General features: G+C 44.5%; 1 protein-coding gene across 1 annotated transcript in view; it reads left to right on the top strand.

Annotated features, from left to right (window-relative positions):
- The window catches only part of CDK15 (cyclin dependent kinase 15), a 58,297-nt gene that overhangs the window by 10,674 nt on the left and 24,931 nt on the right, over nucleotides 1-22,692 (top strand). Inside the window, 5 exon segments of the mRNA XM_083403613.1 lie at nucleotides 415-477; nucleotides 1,752-1,875; nucleotides 5,548-5,668; nucleotides 9,187-9,280; nucleotides 10,997-11,060. Coding sequence (XP_083259739.1) covers nucleotides 415-477; nucleotides 1,752-1,875; nucleotides 5,548-5,668; nucleotides 9,187-9,280; nucleotides 10,997-11,060 — 466 coding nt within the window.

The raw sequence follows: 22,692 nt of genomic DNA on the forward strand, positions 1-22,692 counted from the left end.
CGCTTCACTGAAGGGGCGCTGCGCAGAGAGGGAGAGCTGTGCAGCGCCCCTTCAGCGAAGCAGAAGGAGGAACAGAAGGGGCTCCGTTCCTCCTCCCGCTTCACTGAAGGGGCGCTGCGCAGCTCTCCCTCTGCGCAGCGCCATTCGCTCCATTAGACGCACTCACATTTCCCCTTACTTTTTAGGAGGGAAAAAGTGCGTCTTATGGAGCGAAAAATACGGTATTTGTATGTCCCCAAGGCACACACAAAGCTCCAGGAGGAGAGTTTCCATCTCCCCATACAATGTCCTACTAGTTTCATCAACAAGGGGCTGGCGGGAGGCTTGTGCAAAGCACACAACAGGTGGTTGCAGAAAGTATCTAAGAAAAGTGGGTTCACCGCCCTAAATTCCATTTCCTGTCTATTTATTTAGCACACAGACTTGGCACAGTACATGTCCCAGCATCCTGGTGGGCTTCGTCTTTATAATGCTAAAGTAAGTTCTTGAAGAAAAATGTGCTGCTCTTAAGTGTGCAACACTTCAATCCTATGCATGTCTACTCAGAAGTAAGTCCCATTGGGTTCACTAGGAGGCGCTCCCAAGTGAGTGGACATGGGATTATAGCCTAAAGCTCATATGCCAAGAGCAGCTCTGGCTATTGGATAGATTGTTTCACTGAACTGAGGAGACTTGGGACACAGCTACAGAGGTCAATTATAACATTAAAAATGTGACACCAGATGGCGCTGTAGAGCAGCAATCCGAAGTCAATGGTAAATTGCATTGTGAGCTATATATATTTTCATAGCGTTTTTTAATATCTGTGTAGATCCAGCCTTGGTTCAAATCTCTGATTGATTGGTTGGTTGGTTGGTTGGTTAGTTGGCTATATATTTTACAGTTTCTGTCCTGCTTCTAAGCCAAGACATGGGTGCTCAAAAATTATCAGTTGCAATAAAAAGAGGTTTGGGTTTTTCTTTTTCTTTTTCAAAGAAATCAGTTCCATTCATACATAAATACAACCACGAAGCTCATTTAGCAAGTCCTTCTCTTGCAGCTGTACCTATCTTGCAGAGGTTTTGCAATAAATGAGACCTTGAAATGGTTTTTTTGAAGCTGTAGACAGGTATGTCCATTGGTGCCAAACGTAAATAATTTGATTTGTTCCGAAGCAAGGCACCCATAATAGTCTACTGCCTCAGCCTGTGCTGTCAATTATAAGCGGCTTTCAAGGGTTACCGTATTTTTCGCTCCATAAGGCGCACCGGACCATAGGGCGCACCTAGTTTTTAGGGGGGGAAATCATGGAAAAAAATCTTATTCCCTCCCCCCCAGCCCCACAGAGCAAAGAAGCCAAGACAGCGAGCGGGATCCATCCTGCTGGCTGTCTTGGCTTCCTCTTTAGCCGTGTGCAACCTCTCCAGCCGGGAAAGCTTTGCGCAGCCATCCCCAAGCTAGAGCAGCGCTCCGTCTCGCTGTTCTGGCTTCGGGGACAGCCTTTCTAGCCTCCGCTAGCTTTCTAGCCTCCGCTGCGCAGCGCTTCGTCTCCCTGTTCTGGCTTTGGGCTTAGCCGCGCAGCCTGCATTTGCTCTATAGGACGCACATACATTTCCCCTTAATTTTTGGAGGGGAAAAAGTGCATCCTATAGAGCGAAAAATACGGTATATGTATTTGCTTACTTTTCTATCAAGGGTTTATTCTTTTGCTTGAAATGCAGCAGTAAAACTGATCAGTCATTAACGAATTATGTCCTGTTTCCGTCTGCCAGCTCTTTATGTTCCAGCTTCTGCGAGCCTTGGCTTTCATCCACGAACACCGCATCCTTCACCGGGACCTGAAACCTCAGAACCTCCTCCTCAGTTGCCTTGGAGAGCTTAAGCTAGCTGATTTTGGTAAGCCATCATAGTCAGACTGCTGGACAATAGCCAGACCTTCTGGCACAGGCCAGCTTTCCCATCTTTATGAATCCCAAATTCACAGGGGTTTTTTGCTTTCACTGATCTTTTGGAGGAGCACATTGCTGTACAATGTCTTTTGTCATCATCCCTCTCCTACGTATAACATAAAATAAACAAACAATTTAGAAAATATCCCTGGATGAAACCAATTGACTTCAAATGAGAATTCTCTCCAGCTCCATAGGGAACGCATGCCTGCCAACAGTTGAAAATTAAAAGTAAGGGGCAGGGATCCATAGTTCATTGGCAGGGCATATTGTACAGCCGTCAGCATTGCATTTAATACTAAGGTTAAAAATTGCCTTTTTGTATGTATGGAATAGCCCTCAGTGAAAACAGTTGACTTTAACCCACACAGACATGACACATCTTGTGTGCGTGTTCTTGCAATTGCTTGTTTCATTTATTGCAATTACCGTGTTTTTCGCTCTATAAGACGCACCAGACGCCAAGACGCACCTAGTTTTTGGAGGAGGAAAACAAGAAAAAAAATATTCTGAATCTCAGAAGCCAGAACAGCAAGAGGGATTGCTGCGCAGTGAAAGCAGCAATCCCTTTTGCTGTTCTGGCTTCTGAGATACCTGCGCAGCCTGCATTCGCTCCATAAGATGCACACACAGTTCCCCTTACTTTTTAGGAGGGGAAAAGTGAGTCTTATAAAGCAAAAAATTAAGGTATTTATTTCATTGGCATCTATTTTGGCTGCATTTTCATAGCTGGCCTTGTATCTTGGGTTTCCATCTTTGCACAGGGAAGAGTCCGTTTCTGGAGAGGGCATTAATGTAAAATCTACACTTGTAGGAAAGTAGCATAAAATAAATGTAATAAATTTAGCTCCCTAACTAATAAGAGTTGAATGAGTCTGCTGCTCCATGTACAAAGGCCAATGGGCTTTTTGTACTGCTGTGGCAATTATGTACAATTTAAGGTTCCTTCATGTAATGTCCTTGTCTATTAAAATGGCTCAGAGATATCCAGAATGTTCAAACTGAACCATAACATTGGGCACTTAAACTCCCAGTAATGAACCAATTAAGTGGCAGCACTCGGAAATAATCTAGTTTAATGCCCATGAAGCTACTGGGGGGAATTATCTTAAATCCAAGTGCTTTGACTTCAGCTGAATTGAGGAGTTGGGGTTGGCTGCTCACTTTATATTGACACTAGCGAGAAGTGCCCACTGCTGCCCAGGAATTTGTAGAACCCCCCCCCCAACCCAGTGATTTTAAAATGGATGCTGTAATTTGTAAGCTAGTGATGTATGGAAGTGAAAGCTGGACCATAAAGAAGGCTGATCGCCGAAGAATTGATGCTTTTGAATTCTGGTACTGGAGGAGACTCTTGGGAGTCCCATGGACTGCAAGAAGATCAAACCTCTCCATTCTGAAGGAAATCAGCCCTGAGTGCTCACTGGAAGGACAGATCCTGAAGCTGAGGCTCCAATACTTTGGGCACCTCATGAGAAGAGAAGACTCCCTGGAAAAGACCCTGATGCTGGGAAAGATGGAGGGCACAAGGGGACGACAGAGGACAAGATGGTTGGACAGTGTTCTTGAAGCTACCAGCATGAGTTTGACCAAACTTCGGGAGGCAGTGGAAGACAGAAGTGCCTGGTGTGCTCTGGTCCATGGGGTCACGAAGAGTTGGACACGACTAAACGACTAAACAACAACAATTTGTAAGCTTGGACCCGTAACACTAACAATTGGGTGAAATCATGTTTTGGTTTGCCATTTTAATTCAAAATGGTGCCTTGTATCCAAACGTTGATGAAGGCTGCCGCCCCCATTTTGGGAACCCTTTGGCGATGATATCTCAAGAGACGGCTGAACGCCTAGTGATCAAACAGACAAACCACTTTCTTTCCAAAATACACAGTAGATGAACTAGCTGTCGGAGCTTCTGTACAACCGAGCTGAAATGGCTCTCCTCCTCGTCGTATCTTTGGAGTCCATCTAGGCTCTCCTCCGATGGTGATTAATGACTTAAGCCTTTGAATGCGGCTTCAGGCACGCCCCCCATTACGCAGAGTACCCAGACAGCAGAAGGAGCCAGAAATATGTGCTACATTGCTGCTTTTATTTCTAACTATGCCAACAAAGGTCCATATAGTAAAAGCTATGGTTTTCCCAGTAGTGATGTATGGAAGTGAGAGCTGGACCATAAAGAGGGCTGATTGCTGAAGAATTGATGCTTTTGAATTATGGTGCTGGAGGAGACTCTTGAGAATCCCATGGACTGCAAGAAGACTCCCTGGAAAAGACCCTGGTGTTGGGAAAGACTGAGGGCACAAGAAGAAGGGGATGACAGAGGACGAGATGGTTGGATAGTGTTCTCGAAGCTACCAGCATGAGTTTGACCCAACTGCAGGAGGCAATGGAAGACAGAAGTGCCTGGCGTGCTCTGGTCCATGGGGTCAGGAAGAGTCAGACACGACTAAACGACTAAACAAAAAAAAAAAATGCAGGACAGAAAAGAACATGCGTCCGCTCTCTGTGAGAGACAGAGAACAACAGGGAACAAAAGAAACAGGAAACCAGTAACTTCAACATCTGTCTCCCATCTCCAGTGAGACTTCCAACGGTCTGGAATGTCAACAGAGTCTTGCGACTCCAAAAACTGCACAGTGGCATAACAGAAATCTAACATCCTCCCCCTTTCTGTGAACACCACTGGGCAATGTGTCAGTACAATCTCAGTACAAACCCAGTTTCTGTACATAGGTACCGTGTTGATCCCTTGGAACAACCTTGGACAATAAATCAGCAGGAATTAGGCTTATGCTCAAACTTGCTGCAGAGGAGAATCTCCAGGTTTCTCATCACGATGTGAATACAGTGTTGACATCGGCCAATAAGTTTAGATATTTGGGCCTCTAGGTTATTCAGAAGCTGAAAAGCCACCAAAAAGTGGCTGAATGTTCAAGGCCTTGCATGACTATCTATACTGAAAACTCATTTGATATCATTCACATCAAAAAGATGCGAAGTAATAGTAATGGGTTGATGTTGCAGTTAACTGTAAAGGAAAACTTCATAAAGGCTAATATCCTAATCCTGTCTATTAAGAAGTAACAAAGTGTTGTCGTTGTTTTTTAATTTACTGGGGCGTACCTCCAGGTAGGAATGCAGGAGAAATTTTCACTTTCTGAAAAAATGTGTGAACCGAAACAGTCATCCTTCAGAATTCACATTTCTCTGAATTTTGCAATGCAATTCTCCCACTAAGTGACATCCAGAAAAAGGCATGTACTGGGGTAAAGTGTGCATTAAATGTATATATGAGTGAAAATAACATACAGAAATGCATTGCATTAGGGAAAATCACACTATTAAATATGTATATTAGGCAAAAATACATGGTAAAACATTAGAAGTTAGTACTAAATTGCTGATGAATGATTTTTCAAAAATTCTGCAAGCTGATGTGGAACTGAATTTGAAATTTGAATAATTAGAAACTGAGAGAAACCAAAATTGACAGGATTGCATATCGCTTAGGATTGCAAGCCTAACCTTGATAGAAATGGCTGTGATATTTATGCTATAGAGAGTGGATTGGAATTATAATTTCATGCATGGTTTTAAATGACTTGTTTCTTGGCAGGTCTTGCTCGTGCCAAGTCCCTTCCCAGTCAAACGTACTCTGCTGAAGTGGTGACATTGGGGTACCGACCGCCGGATGTGCTGCTGGGAGCCACTGCCTATTCTGCTGATGTGGATATCTGGTGAGAGCCAGCTGTGGAGATGCTGTAAATCACACTGAGCGTAGCAATCTTCCCCTTTCAAGCATATACAGAACGTTGGCAGGGTGCAATAAGAGCACTTGAACTACATAAAAATTAAATTTGCAAGCATAATAAAAGGAAGAACTTTCCTTGACTTTCAAGGCTGACACAGAAGTGCGGTGTGTGGAACCTAGATCCCTACCCCCAAGGCAACTGATACCACCAATTTCTAGACTTGAATTGGACTTGAGCCCCTATCAGAGTAGAAACGGAGATTCTTCCCTCTTTCTTACTAAGACAGGTCCAGAAGAACATAGAAGCAGAAGTGAGATATTTTACCATGCCCTTGTGTTCATGGTACGCGGGTGGCGCTGTGGGTTAAACCACAGAGCCTAGGACTTGCTGATCAGAAGGTCGGCGGTTCGAATCTCCGCGACGGGGTGAGCTCCTGTTGCTCGGTCCCTGCTCCTGCCAACCTAGCAGTTCAAAAGCACATCAAGGTGCAAGTAGATAAATAGGTACCACTCCAGCGGGAAGGTAAACGGCGTTTCCGTGCGCTGCTCTGGTTCGCCAGAAGTGGCTTAGTCATGCTGGCCACATGACCCGGAAGCTGTACGCCGGCTCCCTAGGCCAATAAAGCGAGATGAGTGCCGCAACCCCAGAGTCGGTCACGACTGGACATAATGGTCAGGGGTCCCTTTACCTTTACCTTTACATAAAAAGTAAATTTGCAAGCATAATAAAAGGAAGAACTTTCCTTGACTTTCAAGGCTGACACAGAAGTGGGGTGTGTGGAACCTAGATCCCTACCCCCAAGCCAACTGATACCACCAATTTCTAGACTTGAATTGGACTTGAGCCCCTATCAGAGTAGATACGGAGATTCTTCCCTCTTTCTTACTGAGACAGGTCCAGAAGAACATAGAAGCAGAAGTGAGATATTTTACCATGCCCTTGTGTTCGTGGTGAGGAGCACCACACATGCCAATACCCAATCTGAGCATGGTAAATGCACACCTGACAGTATGCTGAGAGGAGTTTTTATCTCTCTTCAACTAATTTATAAAGTCCCTTTAGCAATGACGGCAGGAGGGCTAGACATTACGTCCTCTTCAAGGCAATCACACATCCACGTTAGCATTTTATTTCTGAATTATTTTTGACATTGCTGCTGCTTTTCTTCTTGTGAGGCAAAGAGAGAGACAAAGTTAACATACTTGAAACAGTGCAGGTGATCACTTCTGCTCATGATTTTTTCTAGGAAAAGAGGTGCGGAACTCACCATTAACACCTTGTTCTCTTATAATGGCAATGGGTCTACCTGAGAGGTGCCAGAAACTGAGTTTCGGCAAGTTCTGGCTGAAAAGAACCCATGAGACCTGTAATTATTATCTGTAATTTTTATTTTATTTTATTTTACTTTATTTTATTTTATTTATACCCTGCCCATACAGGGCTGCCTTCAGGTGTCTTCTAAAAGTTGTTATCTCCTTGACCTCTGATGGCAGGTCCTTTCTTGCATTATGCTGACTGAGTGGGAGCCACTGCAGAGTAGCTCCTGCCCAGGTCACCACTGAAACGTGATACGGCTGGGGGCATATGGGGAAACCTGTACCACAACCTCGGCCAGTGCCATCCCAGAATGCATGAAGGATGCATGAAGGAGGTGCCATTTTCTGGACTGACACCACCCCCTCCCTATTCCCAGAAGCTGCTCATATACCGTATTTTTCGCTCCATAAGAGGCACTTTTTTCCTCCTAAAAAGTATGGGGAAATGTCTGTGAGTCTTATGGAGCGAATGTGTGGTCCATCGCTGGCTCCCTTTCTGGCCCCACCCCCTTGCCCAGGCCTCCGTTGTTGAATGTTCTTCAGGTGGAGGCTGTTTCTTCCCCCAGTGACATGTGACTGGCTGATTAGATTATCTGTCTGGAAACTGTAGGCTACATTATTACATGAGCACTGTTCCACAGCATTTGATATTTTCATTTACATACATTCCTTCGAAATAAGATGGGTTTGGGTTTATGAAGCAATTCTATATCCTCCCACCATGCTGACGAAGAATTCTACGAAACAGTAGTCAATATCTGGAATCACTGTTCAGTGTTGGACATCATCTTTGCTGAATATACAAAGCTTCACATCGTACAAAGTCTGGTACCTCGCTTCATTTAAAGATTTTCATAGACTTTGAGACTAAAGATTTCATTTTGTACTTGTTATGGTTTGAAGGAATTCTATAAAGATTGTCTATTGCGTATGTACATGGGCATCGTGTTGCCTAGACATTGCTGATGGAAACTGTAGAAAGGGCTCCCTTTCCTTTCCTAAAGAAGCTGCAGAAGTGTGAGTTGAACCCCACAAAAGCAGGATTTTTCCCCTTTGCAAAGTAAGCTCAACAACTTTGAACTGATCCTCAAAAAAATGGGGCTTTTCCCCTTTGCAAAAGAAGCTGCACAACTGTGAGCTGATTCTCCAAAAAACGGGGCTTTTTCCCTTTGCAAAAGAAGCTGCACAACTTTGAGCTGATTCTCAAAAAATGGGCCTTTTTCCCTTTGCAAAAGAAGCTACAAAACTGTGATCTGATCCTCAAAAAATGGGCCTTTTTCCCTTTGCAAAAGAAGCTGCAAAACTGTGATCTGATCCTCAAAAAATGGGCCTTTTTCCCTTTGCAAAAGAAGCTGCAAAACTGTGAGCTGATTCTCCAAAAAACGGGGCTTTTTCCCTTTGCAAAAGAAGCTGCAAAACTGTGATCTGATCCTCAAAAAATGGGGCTTTTTCCCTTTGCAAAAGAAGCTGCACAACTGTGAGCTGATCCTCAAAAAAATGGGGCTTTTCCTCTTTCCCCCTCTAAAAACTAGGTGCGTCTTATGGAGCGGAAAATACAGGTACAGTGGTACCTTGGGTTAAGTACTTAATTCGTTCCAGAGGTCCGTTCTTAACCTGAAACTGTTCTTAACCTGAAGTACCACTTTGGCTAATGGGGCCTCCTGCTGCTGCCGTGCCGCTGGAGCACAATTTCTGCTCTCATCCTGAAACAAAGCTCTTAACCCGAGGTACTATTTCTGGGTTAGCAGAGTCTGTAACCTGAAGCGCATGTAACCTGAAGCATATGTAACCCGAGGTACCACTGTAGTTGCATTGCACCTGTCTCCCTCCTGCCCGCCCCAATGGCCAATATAGCAGCTTTGGAGAAGTGATTCTGATTAGGAGCTCAACGTGGTGCGTGTGTTGGGAGCAGCAAAAAGCTGGGCACCCCACTGCTCAAACCATATTGAGCAATCCTATTTAGCAACGGTCTTTAATTGGGAGATCCATTGACTGTCCAAATCAGGCCAGAGGGTTTGATGTTTTTGGGAAACACTTTACTTCTTACTTTGAATAGAAAGTGTAACTGACGATGTAGTGCATGTGGTTTTCTTCCACCTAGATCTGGACTTGGGCATATTTATCTGTGTATTTAATATCCGCTGTGTGAGGCTGAGTGAGTGAAGAGAATGTATGCCTTTTCTCCAGGGGTGCAGGCTGCATATTTGCTGAGATGCTTCAGGGTCAGCCTCTGTTTCCAGGGGTTTGCAACACCTTTGAACAGTTGGAGAAGATCTGGGTGGTAAGTATAATGATACATCTGGGAAACTGGAACAAAGATCATTAGCATCTCAAAAGGGTCAGCTTCTATCCGTCTATCTATCTAGTCCCAATGATGGATGTAACAGAAAAAAGGCAATTTGATTGAAAGTCTCACTCACTCCCAGTGTGTTAAGTTTGGGGTTGTATCCAATAGGCCGGTCTATATTTGGCAATTTCCCCACAAACACTAAGATAAATCAAAGTGACTTCCCTTTGATGCCTCTCTTGTCTCATCAAAAATTTAAAGCCAATTAAACGGATAGCAGGTTGAAGGAGGCACACAAAAATGGAGTTGCTGCACTTTCTGCTCCCTCTTGTTAAACTCTTGTATTTCTTTGTGTCGTGTAAAACAGCATTCTTGTGTGTGTGTGTTTTGGGGTTGTTTTGGGAAAGATTATCCAAAGCTGCAGCCCTATGTTGGGAATAGGAACAGTGCTTTTTTGTCATGGTACTCAATGGTATGGCGTACCGCAGGCATAGGCAAACTCGGCCCTCCAAATGTTTTGGGACTACAGCTCCCATCATCCCTAGCTCACAGGACCAGTTGTCAGGGATGATGGGAGTTGTAGTCCTAAAACATTTGGAGGGCCGAGTTTGCCTATGCTTGGTGTAAGTGCTCAAAAGAAACTGATAGGATAAATATTAATTTTAAAAATCCTTAGCATTTGCTAAGCAAACTCTTCAAAGGAGTGTGGTGGAGTCTCCTTCTTTGGAGGTCTTTAAGCAGAGGCTTGACAACCATATGTCATGAGTGCTCTGATGGTGTTTCCTGCTTGGCAGGAGGTTGGACTCAATGGCCCTTGTGGTCTCTTCCAACTCTATGATTCTATGATTCTAAAGTATTGGTCTGAATCACAAGTTTTGAATCAGTTTGAGCTTTGCTTGTGAATCTGTTCAAGTTTGGAACCACAAATTCGCCACAAAGGGGAAGGGGGAAATCTATACATTTGGGGTTGGTTGTTTTTTGTGAACTCGAAATTTCAAAAGATACCAGGCGAAAAGAGAAAGTGTGATAGGATGAATATTCATTTCATTATTAGCATTTTCTGATGCTTTTAAAACAGAGCTATGTAGCTGCTCCAATTGCAAAGGCAAATTGGAAGCATCGCTCACGCAGCCAGTAACAAAAAGCTTGCTTTGGTGGGGAGGACGTATCACATTTTCATTGGCACAGATTTGTTTGCTTGCGGGCAGAATCCTAAGGTGGACTCAGACCACCTCATCAAGATACAGCGTACTTGAGGCCCAGAATGTCTTTGAATTGTGCCCCGGATGGGTTTTTTGAACACCTGTCAGAAGATTCGTTTGCTATCTATTCCTTTTCATCTCAAAGCAGCAGGGATCTCCATCGCAGCCAGTGTACGGCTTCTGAATGCCTATCATTTGGGGGGAGCTACTACCATCAGGAGTCGCTCATCAATGCAATCCTGGTCTCTAGGGGAGCACCTTGGGTGTAAAAAAAAGACTCTACCATGATCCTGACTGCTGCTGATATATTTGAAATGGCACCTGTCTTTGCAGTCGCTAAAGCACATTTGTATTCCCGGCTACATCCTCGTAAGAAAACCTTGCTGGGCACCCTTTTCCAAGAGCAATACCGAGAGTAGAATCTAGTCTGCATACATGTATTTGGAAAAGACATTGGGTGTGTGCTGAGTTGTTCTTTTGTTATTGGTTTGTCTCTTGCTTTCTGCAGGTACTGGGAGTCCCAACCGAAGGAACATGGCCAGGGGTTTCCAAGCTTCCCCTTTATAAGCCAGGTATGATCTCTCTTCAGATGGCAAATATGCCACAAATGCTATTTGAAGCTGCTTTTCATGTGAGCAAAATCCATGGTTGCATCCTGAAGGTAAAGGTAAAGGGACCCCTGACCAATAGGTCTAGTCGTGACCGACTCTGGGGTTGCGGCGCTCATCTCGCTTTACTGGCCGAGGGAGCCGGCGTACAACTTCCGGGTCATATGGCCAGCATGACTAAGCCGCTTCTGGCGAACCAGAGCAGCTCATGGAAACGCCATTTACCTTCCCGCCAGAGCGGTACCTATTTATCTACTTGCACTTTGACGTGCTTTCGAACTGCTAGGTTGGCAGGAGCAGGGACCGAGCAACGGGAGCTCACCCCGTCACAGGGATTCGAACTGCCGACCTTCTGATCAGCAAGTCCTAGGCTCTGTGGTTTAACCCACAGCGCCACCCACGTCCCACAATCCTGAAGGTAGCATCACTTTTAAGAGCTTTTGGCTCATCCATAAAACAGTTCAGTGTTAAACAAGAACCAGAGAAAGATTGATAATACTATGACTGATGAATAACGCTATGGAAGGTATAGGCTTTCTCCCTTCTGGCTATTGTCTCTGGTTATAATAATATAATAATAATAATTTGTACCCCACCCATCTGGCTGGGTTTCCCCAGCCACTCTGGGCGGCTTCCAGCAAAGATAAAAAATACATTAAAATGTCACACATTAAAAACTTCCCTTCAGATGTCTTCTAAATGTCAGGTAGTTTGTAGTTATTCTCTTTGACATCTGATGGGAGGGTGTTCCACAGGGCGGGCGCCACTACCGAGAAGGCCCTCTGCCTGGTTCCCTGGTTGCCCTCTCTTTTCTGTAATAAGAAGAAGAAGAAGAAGAAGAAGAAGAAGAAGAAGAAGAAGAAGAAGAAGTACCTCACCCATCTGACTGGCTGCCCCAGCCACTGTGGGCGGCTTCCAGCAAAGATTAAAAATACATTAAAATGTCACACATTAAAAATTTCCCTGAACAGGGCTGCCTTCAGATGTCTTCTAAATGTCAGGCAGTTGTTAATCTCTTTGACATCTGATAGGAGGGTGTTCCACAGGGCAGGTGCCACTACCGAGAAGGCCCTCTGCCTGGTTCCCTAGTTGCCCTCTCTTTTCTGTAATAATAATAATAATAATAATAATAGTACCCCACCCATCTGACTGGGCTGCCCAAGCCACTGTGGGCAGCTTCCAGCATATCCTATCCCTTTCTAAGCTTTCTACTTCTACCTTGGACTCCTGTCTGGCCCAGTTCCCCCTTCCTTCTCTCCTACATTTCCGGGCTCCCCAGGCATCTTCTGCCCTTCCTTCTTTAAACATCCTTTCCCTCAAAGCCCCTTTGCTGTTTGACGGAAGCCTCCTTCTTGGGCTTTCTTCTGCCTCTCAATCCACTCTGTTACCTTCCTGCAGGAATTCCCACTCAGGGCTCCATTTCCCCCCCAAAATCCTGAGGATGAGGGTGCTTCGAAAAGTGGCATTATACTGACAAAAATAGAGTGGCTTGCCAAATTATTGCAGTACTACAATATATCCAAAACAATGGGAGAAATTGGATGGATCTCAAAAGAGAAGATAGACAGGGACTGGAAGGGCGTTTAAAGGATACTTGCAAAGCCATACTGAAAAATCAGAACTCCTGTTAGAATAAACAAGTTCTGTTTTAAATACTAAATACTAAATAAGATGGATAACAATGTGTAATAGAAAAAGAAGCATGAAATTAGGTTAAAGGTGTGTGAAAGAAAGTAATAGAAGTGGAAAGAAATTGCAATTGAGTAGATTGGAAGTCTAACACAAGGGTGGGGTGAGGGTGGCGGATGGTGATGGGAAAAGGAATTATCTGTGGGATTGAGTGTAGGTATGTTTGAACATTTTTAAGGATTGTATGAAATGTATGTTGGTATGTTGGTATATTTGCAATATGTGTGTATTAATGTTGAATTGTTTTAACTATAAAAACTTTTCAAAAAAAGAAAGAAAAAGGAATTGTAGCTCTGAGAGGGGGAAACAGCCTTTTCCCAGGTGACTGAAAAGTGTTTAAAATGTGCTCTGCGCATGGGCGTAGCCAGGATTTTTGTGGGGGGGGCAGAACCTTAGTTTGCTATGTATTTTTATTGATTTCTTAATTTAAGGGGGGCAGCTGCCCCCCCGCCCCCCTGGCTATGCCCATGGCCCTGCATATATAAAAGGATGTCACATAGAGGAGGGAGAAAGGTTGTTTTCTGCTGCTCCAGATGAGCGGACACGGAGCAATGGATCCAAACTACAAGAAAGAAGATTCCACCTAAACATTAGGAAGAACTTCCTGACAGTAAGAGCTGTTCAACAGTGGAATTTGCTGCCAAGGAGTGTGGTGGAGTCTCCTTCTTTGGAGGTCTTTAAGCAGAGGCTTGACAACCATATGTCAGGAGTGCTCTGATGGTGTTTCCTGCTTGGCAGGGGGTTGGACTCGATGGCCCTTGGGGTCTCTTCCAACTCTATGATTCTATGATATGCAGCCTTCTGAAGCTCACCTCTACTGTTAGTTCCGTCTTTCTGTTTTTCACTCGGTATGGCAGGCCTTCGGGTGCATTGCCACATGGTGGCAGTGTGGGACAGCACAGGCTAGGGAAATCTGTGGGGGGGGGGGCACCAGCAGGATGGATATGTGCCGTCTGCCCCTTCCGTCAGCCATGCAGCCATTGTGCTAGACACTGTACATGTGCATCAAATGCACAGAGTCCTTCCCCTGCAGAGTCTGCAAGAGTTGGCGACAGGTGGAGGCCACAGACTGAATAGTGACATGATCTCTGATCAGCCTAAAGAGATCCCTGTGTATTCTAATCATGTTGGCTTGTCAAATTTCAAATACACTGGCTGGTATTATATTTTGGCTTTGGTGCTATAAAACAGATTGTGGCTATACAGTGGCAAAGGTAAAGGTAAAGGGACCCCTGACCATTAGGTCCAGTCGTGGCCGACTCTGGGGTTGTGGCGCTCATCTCGCTTTAGTGGCCAAGGGAGCCGGCATACAGCTTCCGGGTCATGTGGCCAGCATGACTAAGCCACTTCTGGCGAACCAGAGCAGCACACGGAAACGCCGTTTACCTTCCCTCTGGAGTGGTACCTATTTATCTACTTGCACTTTAACATGCTTTTGAAATGCTAGGTTGGCAGGAGCAGGGACCGAGCAACGGGAGCTCACCCCATTATGGGGATTTGTACCTTCTGATCGGCCAGTCCTAGGCTCTGTGGTTTAACCCACAGTGCCTCCCGCATCCCTATACAGTGGTTCCCTCAGTTTAAGAACAGTCCGATTTAAGAACGATTCAGTTCACAAACTCCGCAAAATCGGAAATTGTGTCCCGGTTTCAGAACTTTACCTCGGTCTAAGAATGGAATCCGAACAGTGGGAGGGCACTGGCGGCGGGAGGCCTCATTAGGGAAAGCGCACATCAGTTTAAGAATGGCTTCGGTTTGAGAATGGACTTCCGGAACGGATTAAGTTCGTAAACCGAGGTACCACTGTATTGTTCAATTTTTCTAGAGATGGGTTGGAGGGTCCCCTCTGCCTTTCTGTCTCTGATTTGGATGTGGGCAAGGCAAGAAGTGTATGAGCAAGAATGTGAGCGAGAGAGAGAGAGAGCGTGCATGCACAGCCGCACATGTGATTTATAAAGCAAGTTTCTTTTATTCCCATGCAGACTGGGTGAGACTTCTGTGTCCTGAACTTCAAAGGGCCAGTTGTCTCTTATTTTGATGTGGGCAGATTGAGAAGTGCGCTTTGAAAAGAAGGCTCCCCCCCCCCCCACCTCCCGGTTTTCCTTTCCTTCCCCCCTCCTCTTTTTTTGTTTAATGTTTTCTCGTGGGATATCTTTCAGAGCACTATACCCAGGTGCCAGAGAGGGTTGGGGTTGGGAAATGATCAACACCAATTCTCTACCTCTCAGCAGGATCATTCTTTTGGAAATATATATATATATATATATCTAAAAGTGAAATATTTAAAAGCCTGAAATGTGAAATCCATCCATCTGCGTGTTAGCTGGTGTGCCTCTTGCTTGCACTTGCAGAGATGAGGAGGGAGCTGTTTGAAAACCAGGAGTAGCAAGAATTGTGATGGCGGTTTGGGGGGGGGGGAGAGAGAATGCTTTCAGCCGGAGGTTTGCAGGTTTAGCAGAGCATAGTAACATCTCTTCAAAGAAGTGGGTGTTGTTCTGTGACTTGCTCCAAACCGCCCTTTCTCTGGCTCCAGTGCTCGAAAACTAAACATCTCCTTATTTTCACATGCTAGCCGTGATTGGCTAAACAATAACCCAAACTTGCATTGTAAAGGTCTGGAATTTTTCACACAATTAGCCGAGTCTCATTAATCAAACTGGCGTGAAATGAGAATGTGTCGCCTTCCTCTGCAGACGTAAGGGTCGGCGTCCCATCTTCCCGACATAATAACCGGGGGGTGCGAAGGGCAAGTAAGTTTGCTAGCAGGGGTAGCTGTACTTACTCCAGCGAAGTACTTTAAAACAAACTTGGAGAAGATGCACATTCTGACATTGGGAAGAGAGAGCACATCACTACAAAAGAAATAAGGAACATTTTTTCTTTTTGGTAAGTGAAATATTCACCAGTGGTGGATAGTCATTGCTGTGGTGAGAGTTGCTCATATTCATTGTTGCTTTTAAGAGAGACCTTGATGAGTTCTATAGATGGGAATGATCTAAATGTCTGAATAACAAGCTTTTTAAAAGACCACAAAATCTTGTGGGTCTGAGAGACATAAGCTGGGTTGCTGATATATATATTTTTTAATACAGCAGAATAATACAGTTCTGGAAAGCAAGTGAAAGTAATTCATTTCTGACTTCAGTGTGCTTTATACAGACATGGCATAAACCTACCTAGACATCTGGGTAGGGGAAAAACATTTCTCCAAGCCATACAACCAGGTAAAAAGCAAAGGGGAAATGTTGTTGTTTTTTGGAATGTCAAATAAAACACCGTATATTCCAATTGTTCTGAAACAATGTAGAAAGAAGGGGAAAACTTTTAAAAAGCCAAGAAAAACCACAGATAGGAAGGAAGGCACTCTGATGGGATGGAGGGAATGGGGCAGGTTCATGAGTTGTCAGATGCTACATATAAAATGAGCTTGGGGCCATGGGCTGCCCACCTGTGTTGTAGGTGCACAGGTGAGTGGGCATGTGAGAGTTGTTATATGGTGGAGATGCAGGTGTTCCCCATCCCCACTAATACATAGAGGTATAAGCTTGTGAATTGGACACAACAAGGTGATCCCATGGGACATTTGTGGTTGTTGTTTAGTCGTTTAGTCGTGTCCGACTCTTCGTGACCCCATGGACCAGAGCACTAGAGGCACTTCTGTCTTCCACTGCCTCCCGCAGTTTGGTCAAACTCATGGTAGTAGCTTTGAGAACACCGTCCAACCATCTCGTCCCCTGCCGTCCCCTTCTCCTTGCACCCTCCATCTTCCCCAACATCAGGGTCTTTTCCAGGGAGTCTTCTCTTCTCATGAGGTGGCCAAAGTATTGGAGCCTCAGCTTCAGGATCTGTCCTTCCAGTGAGCACTCAGGGCTGATTTCCTTCAGAATGGATAGGTTTGATCTTCTTGCAGTCCATGGGACTCTCAAGAGTCTCCTCCAGCACCATAATTCAAAAGCATCAATTCTTCGGCGATCAGCCTTCTTTATGGTCCAGCTCTCACTTCCATACATCACTACTGGGAAAACCACAGCTTTAACTATACGGACCTTTGTCAGCAAGGTGATGTCTCTGCTTTTTAAGATGCTGTCTAATGCCTAATTCAGGGCGACATGTCCACTACTCCCATCATATGAAGGCTTTGCCGGTTTGATGAATGTATAAATCTGCCCAGGCAGTGAGTATCAATGATGGTTTAATTAGCCGGCATCTCCTGCGTTCCAGAGCAACGTTATCAATAGAGTTCCTTGACAGCTGCCTTGCAAAATAGTTATTTCACATTCAAGTGTACACTTACGTGCTGTGTTCACAGTATGGAGAACATTACGCTCCAAAGGCTACTGAGAACAAAGACTCTGCCTAGCAAGAGCAATATAAATGCACGATTTAAGATTGGATTCTCGGCTTTCACCCCTACTGTTCTCAATTAGTCACCACTTGATACTCTCAAGCTATCGTCCCTTTTTACAGGGTGGTTGGCACATTTACACAAGATCAACTGCCGCTCAGTGTTAACCTGACCAGGGCTATAAAACGCCGTAAGACCAAGTGAATCATTGACAGAGATGTTTCCAAATTCACTGGTTTTAAGTTCGTTTCCTGAGACACATGGCAGATACAGTGTTACACTTTTGCTCACCCAAAAAGGAACTGAGCACAGTCCCCACACTGAAATCAACACAGAGTCACTCTAGCAAAAACCTGCCAGTTTTCCTTCCTCCTTTGATTGGTTGGGGAGATCCATACATTAATAATAATAATAATAATAATAATAATAATAATAATAATAATTTATTATTTATACCCCGCCCATCTGGCTGGGTTTCCCCAGCCACTCTGGGCGGCTTCCAACTGAATATTAAAAACAGTACAGCATCAGACATTAAAAACTTCCCTAAAGAGGGCTGCCTTCAGTTGTCTTTTAAAAGTAAAATAGTTGTTTATTGCCTTAACATCTGCTGGGAGGGCGTTCCACAGGGCAGGCACCACTACCGAGAAGGCCCTCTATTTGGTTCCCTGTAACCTTACTTCTTGCAATGAGGGAATCGCCAAAAGGCCCTCGGTGCTGGATCTCAGTGTCCGGGCTGAACGATGGGGGTGGAGACGCTCCATCAGGTATACAGGACCGAGGCCGTTTAGGGCTTTAAAGGTCAGCACCAACACTGAATTGTGCTCGGAAACGTACTGGGAGCCAATGCAGATCTCTCAGGACTGGTGTTATGTGGTCCCGCCGGCCACTCCCAGTCACCAGTCTAGCTGCCGCATTCTGGATTAATTGCAGTTTCCGGGTCACTTTCAAAGGTAGCCCCACGTAGAGCGCATTGCAGTAGTCCAAGCGGGAGATAACTAGAGCATGCACTACTCTGCGGGCAGGTAGGGTCTTAGCCTGCATACCAGATGGAGCTGGTAGACAGCTGCCCTGGACACAGAATTAACCTGTGCCTCCATGGACAGCTGTGAGTCCAAAATGACTCCCAGGCTGCGCACCTGGTCCTTCAGGGGCACAGTTACCCCATTCAGGACCAGGGAATCCCCCACACCCGTCCGCCCCCTGTCACCCCAAAATAGTACTTCTGTCTTGTCAGGATTCAACCTCAATCTGTTAGCTGCCATCCATCCTCCAACCGCCTCCAGGCACTCACACAGGACCTTCACCGCCTTCACTGGTTCTGATGTAAAGGAGAGGTAGAGCTGGGTGTCATTTGCATACTGATGAACACCCAGCCCAAACCCCCCTGATGATCTCTCCCAGCGGCTTCATATAGATATTAAAAAGCATGGGGGAGAGGACGGAACCCTGAGGCACCCCACAAGTGAGAGCCCAGGGGTCTGAACACTCATCCCCCCCACACACTTTCTGGACACGGCCCAGGAGAAAGGAGCGGAACCACCGTATAACAGTGCCCCCAGCTCCCAGCCCCTCTAGACGGTCCAGAAGGATGTTATGGTCGATGTTATTTATGTCATTATGACAACAGGTGGTGACTTCAAAAGGGCTTATTCTCTCTCTCTTTTTTATAACTTTTTATTCAAAATTAAAACAAAACATATTATCCAGAAACATATCATCCTTATTCCCCCCCCCATTTTTCCTCCCTCCCCCCACAGAACCCACCCACCCCCACCCCCAACTTCCCTCAGTTCCAATCTTTGATTTCTCTAAAAATGCTGTTTTCTGCATGTTACACAGTTGTATAGATCCTCAAACTATTTAGCTGATTATTATCAATAAAAAGTTTGTGAATGTTTCTTCAAAGCCAGCCAAGGAGTCCAGTTCGCTTTGTTGCGTCTTCAAATACTTTGTAAAGGGTTCCCATTCATCTGTAAAGTCACAGTTATCCTTGTCCCATTGCTTGTATGTTAGTTTTGCCAGTTCTGCATAGTCCATCAAATTTTCTTGCCATGATTCTTTAGTTGGGGTTTCTTCAGTCTTCCATCCTTGCGCTATTAAAACTCTCGTGGCCATTGTTGCATACATGAAGATGTTTTTCAGCTTTTTTGGCAGATCTTTCCCTACAATCCCTTATAAAAATGCTTCAGGTTTTTAAACAAATGTTAAATGGAACATTTTCTTCAATGCGTTGTATATAATTTCCCAATTTTTTTTAATTACCTTACAATCCCACCACATATAATATAATGTCCCCTCCTTTTCCTTATACTTCCAACATATATTTGAACTAGTTTTGTACATTTTCCTTAACTGCACGGGTGTCGTGTTCCATCTGTACATCATCTTCATGTAATTCTCCTTCAATAGGGAACAATCTGTAAATTTTAAGTCAGTTTTCCGTAATTTTTCCCAATCTTCCATCATAATGTTGTGACCTACATCTTGTGCCCATTTAATCATAACTGATTTGAACTCTTCATCTTTCGTCATCTTTCAAAAGGGCTTATTCTTAGTGCTGCTCAGTTGATGGGCACTGTGAGAGTGCGCCTCTGAAGTCCACATGCAGACTTCATATGCATTCAAAACACTGCCTGCAAAATCTCCATTTGCAGGCATGGTTTGAATATATACCGTGTCTGGAAACAGCCTTCGGAAAATGGGAAGACCCTGTCCCTTACTCTAAAGCACAGGAGCTCTATTTTTATTTTATTTCTAGGTCCTCTTGTTTTTTCACTTTCTGCCAGCAGATGGAAGCAAGAAACAAGAAGCGCAGTCTTGCCAAACAACAGAATGCATTTGTTAGATAAATGACGTCCAAGATCTGGAATGTGTATTTTAATATTTTGATAGCTTTTTCTTCCCTTTCCCAGTTTGGTTGATTCCTTTAAAGAATAAATCTCTACGGGGCTGAAAGAAACAGAATTCTAAAATGAAGGCAAATCTTCCTTATCATAGGAGCTTTCAGATCTAAAAGTAATCATAGCTGCTGTGTGTGTGTGGATCAACAAGGGAGTTTGCTGTCTCCACCATGGCCTCAAGGAACTCTTATTGGCAGAGTCGTCTTCTGCACAGACAAACTGAGAGTGCCTTCAGCCTCTGTAATTTAAGATAAATAGTTCAAAGTTCAGATGTGGGAAATTCAGGGTCAGTTCCCTTCCCACTCAGCCATGAAACCCATTGTGGAGCAAGTCATTGTACGCCAACTCTAATCTCCTTACACAGTCATTCTTAAGGCAAAAATTAGCCAAGTTTGTGCTATGTAAACAAGATCTGATTAAGGGAGTTCACGCAATATATGTGGACTTAATAGATCCATGCAGCGTTTGACACTCAGCATCGAAGCAGCCAAGTGATTGCTCAAACATGCATCCAAGCCATAAATCAGATCAATCCCAACTCATATCCAGCAGCTTTGCAGATGTGACAAATGGCAGGCTCACCTTGATGGAAGGTTGGGCTGCAAATGTGACAGACAGATAGGCAGATCAGTGTAGATGCGTAGCCAGGTAATCGCTCCCAATGCTACTGCATGACTTTGGATCTGCCACCTGGCATGTAAATGTTTGCATCTGCAATCCTGAGAATAGGTGGGCTGTTTGAATTCCATTGGGTTCAAACGGTGCTTAAGGCATTCAAGTACACAATGTCAAACTGATCACCTCTGTATGTTGATTGACAGTCTCAAGGAACTCTTAAAGGTTCATGAGAAAGGACTGGCCCTTGCAGAAACCATGCTGACTTTGCTTCAGCAAGGCTTGTTCTCATATACTTTTGTTGTTGTTTAGTCGTTTAGTCTGGTCCGACTCTTTGTGACCCCATGGACCAGAGCACGCAAGGCACTTCTGTCTTCCACTGCCTCCTGCAGTTTGGTCAAACTCATGCTGGTTGCTTCAAGAACACTATTCAACCATCTTGTCCTTTGTCGTCCCCTTCTCCTTCTGCCCTCCATCTTTCCCAGCATCAGGGTCTTTCCCAGGGAGTCTTCTCTTCTCATGAGGTGGCCAAAGTACTGGAGCCTCAGCTTCACGGTCTGTCCTTCCAGTGAGCACTCAGGGCTGATTTCCTTAAGAATGGATAGGTTTGATCTTCTTGCAGTCCATGGGACTCTCAAGAGTCTCCCCCAGCACCTTAATTCAAAAGCATCAATTCTTCGGCGATCAGCCTTCTTTATGGTCCAGCTCTCATTTCCATACATCACTACTGGGAAAACCATGGCTTTAACTATACGGACCTTTGTTGGCAAGGTGATGTCTCTGCTTTTTAAGATGCTGTCTAGGTTTGTCATTGTTTTTCTACTTGGTTCCTTTTATCTTTAACAATACATTCTCCTCAGGTTTCTGATTAAGGAACCCTCCCAGATCCCCTTTTAAGAATAGATGTTGCTTTGGTTATTTTCTAGTCCTTGGGCATGGAAATTGAGCTTAGGGACAAGTCACATATTTTTAGCAATTTCACATTTGAGTTATTTGAGAACTCTCAGGTCGATACCATATGAACCTGGTGATTTGTCAGTTTTTATTTTGTCTACTGGGCCTAGAACTTCATCCCTCCTCACTACTATCTTCCTAGGTTTCTCAAACTCCTTTCCTGCAAGAGTTAGTTCAGACACTGAGATCTGCCCTATATCATCCATTGTGAAGACAGATGTAAAGAATTTGTTTAGATTCTCTGCAGTCTCCTTATCTTCCTTTAGCATACCTTTGACTCTCTCGTCCCAACTGCCTCCCTGCTACTATTTTTTTAGAGAGTTTCTTGTTGTTGATCTTAATGCTTTTAGCTATGTATTCCTCAATATATATTTTTTAGCATGCCTCTCTGTCTGCTTGCACATCTTTTGCCAAATTTTCTGTTCTTTTTTGTCTTTTTAATTTTTCAAAGCAAGACTTCTTGCCTCTGATAGTTTCTTTGACTCTGCTAGCTAACCACGCTGGCATCCTCTTGACCAGTGATGGCCAAACTTGGCCCTCCAGCTGTTTTGGGACTACAATTCCCATCATCCCTGACCACTTGGTCCTGTTAGCCAGGGATGATGGGAGTTGTAGTCCCAAAACAGCTGGAGGGCCAAGTTTGGCATCACTGCTCTTGACCCCACTTGAGCTTCTAATATTGTTCTTTAAACAGCTCTCATATATTTTGGAATGATTTGACCCTCCTGACTTTACCTTTCAATTTCCTTTTTAACTAATCCCCTAATTTTTGAGAAGTTTCCTCTTTTGAAGTCAAATCTGACCATGTTAGGGTTTCTTGGCAAATGGCTGTTTACATGTACATTTTGTTTAAAAGCGCTATGGTCACTGCTCCCAGTTGGCTCAACAACAAGTTCAGGGTCCCTGCCTCTGCTATGCTATGCTATGCCTACGCAGACCCTGCCCCACAGGAAAGAAGGGCAAGTAACATGCAAGAGAGCTGGAAATACAGAGGGGTTTCTTTTCAAGGTTCCCAAATGCAAAAGGGGATAGGAGCCCATGCCACCGAATGTCCATCAGACCAAACACCCTACCAGACACCTGTGCCTAA

The sequence above is a fragment of the Podarcis tiliguerta genome (genome assembly GCF_965153285.1).
Source record: "Podarcis tiliguerta genome assembly, chromosome: 1".
NCBI lineage: Eukaryota > Metazoa > Chordata > Lepidosauria > Squamata > Lacertidae > Podarcis > Podarcis tiliguerta.